Consider the following 5210-nt stretch of genomic DNA (forward strand, 5'->3'; position numbering starts at 1 on the left):
GGCCCGGGTGGCTCAGTGGGTTGAGCATCTTCGGACTCTTGGTTTCGGCTCAGGTGGGGATCTCAGGGTCCTAAGAGTGAACCCCTTTGTCAGCGGGCTCAACGCTCAGCAGGGAGTCTGCTGAGATTCCTTCTCTCCCTCTCCCTTCCCCTCTGCCGCTCCCCCCCTCAAAGAAATAAATCTTTAAAAAAAAAAAAAGTAAGGGGAAGAATTTCCTAGGAGCTAGATTTAATAATGAATAGAATTTCAAGAACAGACAGACACAGAAATTTGAGAGTACTGTACATGTATGTATCTAGAACTGTAGGGTATGTGGATTATCAATTCCACTAGACTGTTCTCCAAAAATGATGTGCTTCTATCAACAGTTTGTGGATTCCCATCCTTAGAACAGTTGTTATGAACAGAGTTCATTTTTAAAATGCTTTAGTCAACATGATGGGTAGAAAAGTGTATCTCAATTTAATTTTCATTTCCTATCCTCACATTCTCCATAGGTGTTTCATAGGTCCCTTTTTATATTATGAAATAAAAGGCATAGTCTGCTTAAGCATGATGAGCCGTTCTGTGCGGCTGGAGCCCAGGACACAGAAAGTACACAGAGGATAAGCCTCGCTCTCTCCCTTCCAGAGGTTTCTCCAGGACCTTGGTCTTTCCCTCTCCACCCCAAAAATTGCCAGTTTGCATCAGCAGATGGGACAAACCTTTCCTTTCCTCCCTGAATGCACCATAGTAAATTAAAGAGTTCATAAATGAACACGGTTGAAAAATACAGATCTTGACAGAAACATCTGAAACCATTTCCTGCATTTTTGCCCAAAACTTGGTTTCTGCCCAATTTAGATCATGGAATAGTCAAGGTACCTTAGAAAACACACAGAAATTTTTATCCAAGCCTGGAGACCTGGTTTGTAAATACGAGGCATAAATACATCCACTCTTCTCCCCCTCTCATCCAGAAGGCAGAAAAGTATATGAAAGATAAATCAGGGTTGTTTTTTTTTTTTTTTTAAAGATTTTATTTATTTATTTGACAAAGAGAGACACAGCGAGAGCAGGAACCCAAGCAGGGGGAGTGGGAGAGGGAGAAGCAGACTCCCCGCAGAGCAGGGAGCCCGACGCAGGACTCCATCCCAGGACCCGGGGATCATGACCTGAGCCGAAGGCAGATGCTTAACGACTGAGCCACCCGGGCGCCTAAATCAGGGTTTTAATCTGATTTGTGGACACTCATTAGGAGGGTTTTGCCTCAAAAGCTCCCACAGGGATAAAATTTTAAGGGAAAATTCCAATAAATAATACTAGGAGAAAATAATTGTTTTTAACCAAAATCTTATTTAGATTCTTTCCATGCTAAAAAACAAAATGGCAACCAAATAGGAATGAACACAGTACACAGTAAAACCCTCAGTAGGTATTACTAAAAGTGGTATTCTCAACTCTAGTCAACACACAGTATCAAAGAAAGCTAGGAAAAAACATATTCCAAAACTTGATTAATGTGATTCAAATAGCACATTCCCTACTACAGTGGAAAAATGGAAAATCACTATAAACATTTGCTTTCAAAAAGGAGTTGCTAGTATCATTCCAGTAACACTATAATGCCACATTGCCTCAGATCCACATCGATTTTTCTAATCCAGGGGTTTTCAACCCTGGGCAATTCTACCCTTCAGGAGACATTTGGACATTTTTCATTTTTTTTCTTTTTAAGATTTTATTTATTTATTTGACAGACAGAGACACAGCGAGAGAGGGAACACAAGCAGGGGGAGTGGGAGAGGGAGAAGCAGGCTTCCTGCAGAGCAGGGAGCCCGATGCGGGGATCGATCCCAGGACCCTGGGATCATGACCTGAGCCGAAGGCAGACGCTTAACAACTGAGCCACCCAGGCGCCCCTGGACATTTTTCATTTTGAGACATTTTTCATTCTCACACGTGGAGGAGGGTGCTACTGGTATCTAGTGGGTAGGGGCCAAAGATGTTGCTAAACATAGCACAATGCATGGGACAGCCCCCCTCCAATAAATAATTATCTGGCTCAAAATGTCAATTGGGCCAAGAAAGCCTGATCTAATCTATTTCTTCACGGCTAACTGGGACATGGTGACAAACACAGGTGGATAGAAATGATAAGTACTTTTCTTAAAGACCTCCTATTAAGTGAAACAAGTTAGAGTTCTAAAGTTCACTTGATAGATGGATAAATAAAATTTCCAATTTAGCAATTTTCGGGTTGCAATATTTTAGGGAGAAAATGGGACATAGTACATGACTGGCCATGTTACTGAGCAGTGTATCATCTATATTTATCAGCTCATCACATTCACCTACTCAGAAGTTCATAATCAAACTGGCTACTGCTGCCTCCATGTACTACAAATTAATATTTTCCTGCATTTAGGCGCTAACTGAATTCTCCATGCCTACCCACCAAGATCGACCAGACCTCAGATTTCAGCAGTGGGTTTTATGTGCTCAGTTTCTGAAGAAAACATTCATATCTAAAATTCCCTTTCCCTTATGTTACAATCCATTAAAACTTTACTCTCCAGCTCTATGAAACTTAAAAGCCAGAGTGGGAAAGCAAGATGATTTTGACTGAAAACCTAAAGGAAGCTACAAAGAGATGCCTTCTATAAAAAAAGGGGGGGGTTGGTAATGCACTGAAATAAAATATACAGAGGCTGAAGAGGTCCCTCTAAAAGTAGCAAAGCCCTTCGAGGTTATTTTATTTCCCAGTAAGGTTTCCTTGGGTGTTTCAACAAAGAAAGTCATTTTTCTGGGGACTGTTTTTTTTAATGTCTCCATTTCCAAGTTTGCTGAAGGCACTTACTCGTCTATTTTCTAGGTGTTACACTAAAAGAAAATTTTAAAGTTATGAAAAAACTCAGTTCAAATTTAAAGAAACCACACAGTGTTCAGAAATCCATTGTGAAATCAACACATTTATCTAGAAGAAAGAAAAGCATCATGTAACTGACAAAAATCCATCTACACGCTGAAGTTTTTCAAGCTAACAAAGCAAGTACTGTTTGGCAGGAATGTAGAAAGATGGGTAATTTAGCCCACTGAAGCCTTCTTAAACACTTAAAGATGAAGACAAAACTACTGCTTAGACGGACTAACTGGGTTCTACACCAAATGTCATCTTCTGACTGTAAACCTGAAATAGAAATGTGTCCTTGTGCTTAAAGTTCAAGCAGAAAAACGCCCTATTTACTTACCAAAAAAAAAAAAAAAAGGACAAAATGATCCTAATTTAAAAAAAGAAACAGTACAGCACGAGGACATTTAAGTGTGAGATCTAATTTCAGAGTGTTGAGCATAGAGTAAGAGCACAAAAGCGGAAAACTCCAAGGATATCTCCTGTGCTGTAAATGGCACCGAAGTATGTTTAGGCAAACATGTGGTGAAACTCTTTAATCTTGGTAAATGTAAAAAGTTTTGTTTTACTTGAACTTGACTGGACTCTTTGCTGCAGTTCCAGCTTCTGAAAACAAGAAATGGCACCAGGCTTAGGAAAAGGGTGGCTAAGAGGAGATGTGTGTCCACAGCTTCCCCTCCAAATCCCTAAGGAGGAAAGCCGCCTCCTGGAGGTATTGGGTAGCCAGGCAGCCTTACTGAAAACAACCAAGGTTTTGAGCGTTGTTTTTGGCAAAAGGTAGGTGTTACCGGCTGCTTCCTGGGGCGCTGGAACGAATGTGTCACCATCAATCAGAAAGTACACTGAGCCCCAAGTTTGGGTCACAGAGGGACTACTGCCTCTTCCAACACGAATAAATCATGCCAATTCCAGGAAAGGAGGAGAAAGGAGAGTTGCCCGAAAGGTGCTGGCCCCCACTGACCTGCAAGACGAAAAGGAAACCCCAGCTTGTGCTGAAGAAAACTTCGTGCGCTCACAGGTTGCGGTGAACTCCCAGAACCCAGGAGGGCGGGGGCTCCCACACTTCCCCGGGGACCAGCGCCGCCCGAGCGCAGTTCTGGGGAAGACCTCAGCGGTCCCGACTCACTCACCTCGGTGGTCCTGGCGAAGGACAGGCTCCCACCTACTCACCTCTGCAGTCCTGGGGAGGGACGGGCGCCCCTCCTACTCACCTGGCAAGCCCCGGTGGATGAATGAACTGCCCACCCGGCCGAGCCTCCCGGGACACGGGCAAATCGCGGGAGGGCTCACCTGTGGGGATACTGGAAGGCTTCTCCGAGTCCGCACCCAGGCAGGGATTCCAGAGCTGGAAGACAAACGCCAGCAGCAGCAGCTGCGGCTTCAGGGCGCAGCACCCCATCTTCGGCCTCCGGAGAGCCCGCTCCAGCTCCGGCACCCCCACTGCCCAGGAGCGGTGCACTTCTCGCGAGAGCGCGGGGAGCCCGGTCCGCCCGGGGCCGACGACTGCGGGCGGGAGCCGGCGGGCCAAGTGCGCGCAGCGGAGCGGCTGCGGGCAGCTGGAGCGGCGGGAGGGAGGGCGGCCGAAATGAGGCCGTCGCGGAGTCGCGGAGGAGCTAGCGCCTCCGGGCGCTGCGGGCAAATTATAGGCTCCCCGAGGGGGAGGCGACAGGGCGGGCCGCACCCCGGCTATTGGCCGCCAGCTGACCCGCCGCGTCGGTGCGGTCGCCTCCGCTCGCCTTTGCCGGCCCCAAGTCTGGGATTGTTTGCTCAACTCCGACCTATTTAAGGAGCTGTCTGCGGCTACGTGTAGAGGCTCACGCAGGGCTTGTGGCTGGAACAAGGGAGCGTGTACTTAACTTTGGGAGTGGGCCTGGGAGAGGGGAGGAGCCGCGGGGAGTCTGGCGGGCGGGCGGTGCTCCCCTCCCCTTCTTCTCTGCTGCCTCAGCACCAGAAGCTTCCCAGTAGCCTCAGAGGGTGTGAATTTGCTCTTCTCTGAATTTGGAGACTACTCTCATCAGAGTGACTGCAAATCCACAGCGATCTTCTCTGAAGAGACCTCGCCAGACTCTTAAGTCATGGAAATGGATCGCCCCCCACCCTCAACCCTTACTCAGGGGGCAAGTTTCTTCACTCTGTGGAAGGAAGGCCCTGCTTTTATTTTACCTTGTAAACCGAAATTTTTTATTGTCCAGTGAACATTTCTTCCTCCTCTGCCTGTGCCAGGAGAGCCATAGACTCTCTCCAGTCATGGCTTGTAAATCCTGCGGAACTGGAGTCCAGCATGTGTAACCTGGGGCTGTGCCTTACAAGATCTTCCTTC

At 46.9% G+C, this 5210-nt stretch overlaps 1 protein-coding gene across 2 annotated transcripts in view; it reads right to left on the bottom strand.

Moving 5' to 3' along the window:
* Positions 1 to 4643, bottom strand: part of PLOD2 (procollagen-lysine,2-oxoglutarate 5-dioxygenase 2) — a 95438-nt gene extending 90795 nt beyond the window's left edge. The window contains exon 1 of one of the 2 annotated variants that reach the window (XM_006728264.3): positions 4181 to 4643. In XM_006728264.3, coding sequence (XP_006728327.2) covers positions 4181 to 4289 — 109 coding nt within the window. In that variant the 5' untranslated portion in view covers positions 4290 to 4643. The remainder of the gene's footprint in view (positions 1 to 4180) is intronic. The other variant, XM_006728263.3, reaches the window with a different exon arrangement.
* Between the last annotated feature and the right edge of the window lie 567 nt (positions 4644 to 5210).

Source organism: Leptonychotes weddellii, chromosome 1 (assembly GCF_054177405.1).
Source record: "Leptonychotes weddellii isolate Sample4059 chromosome 1, ASM5417740v2, whole genome shotgun sequence".
Classification (NCBI taxonomy): domain Eukaryota; kingdom Metazoa; phylum Chordata; class Mammalia; order Carnivora; family Phocidae; genus Leptonychotes; species Leptonychotes weddellii.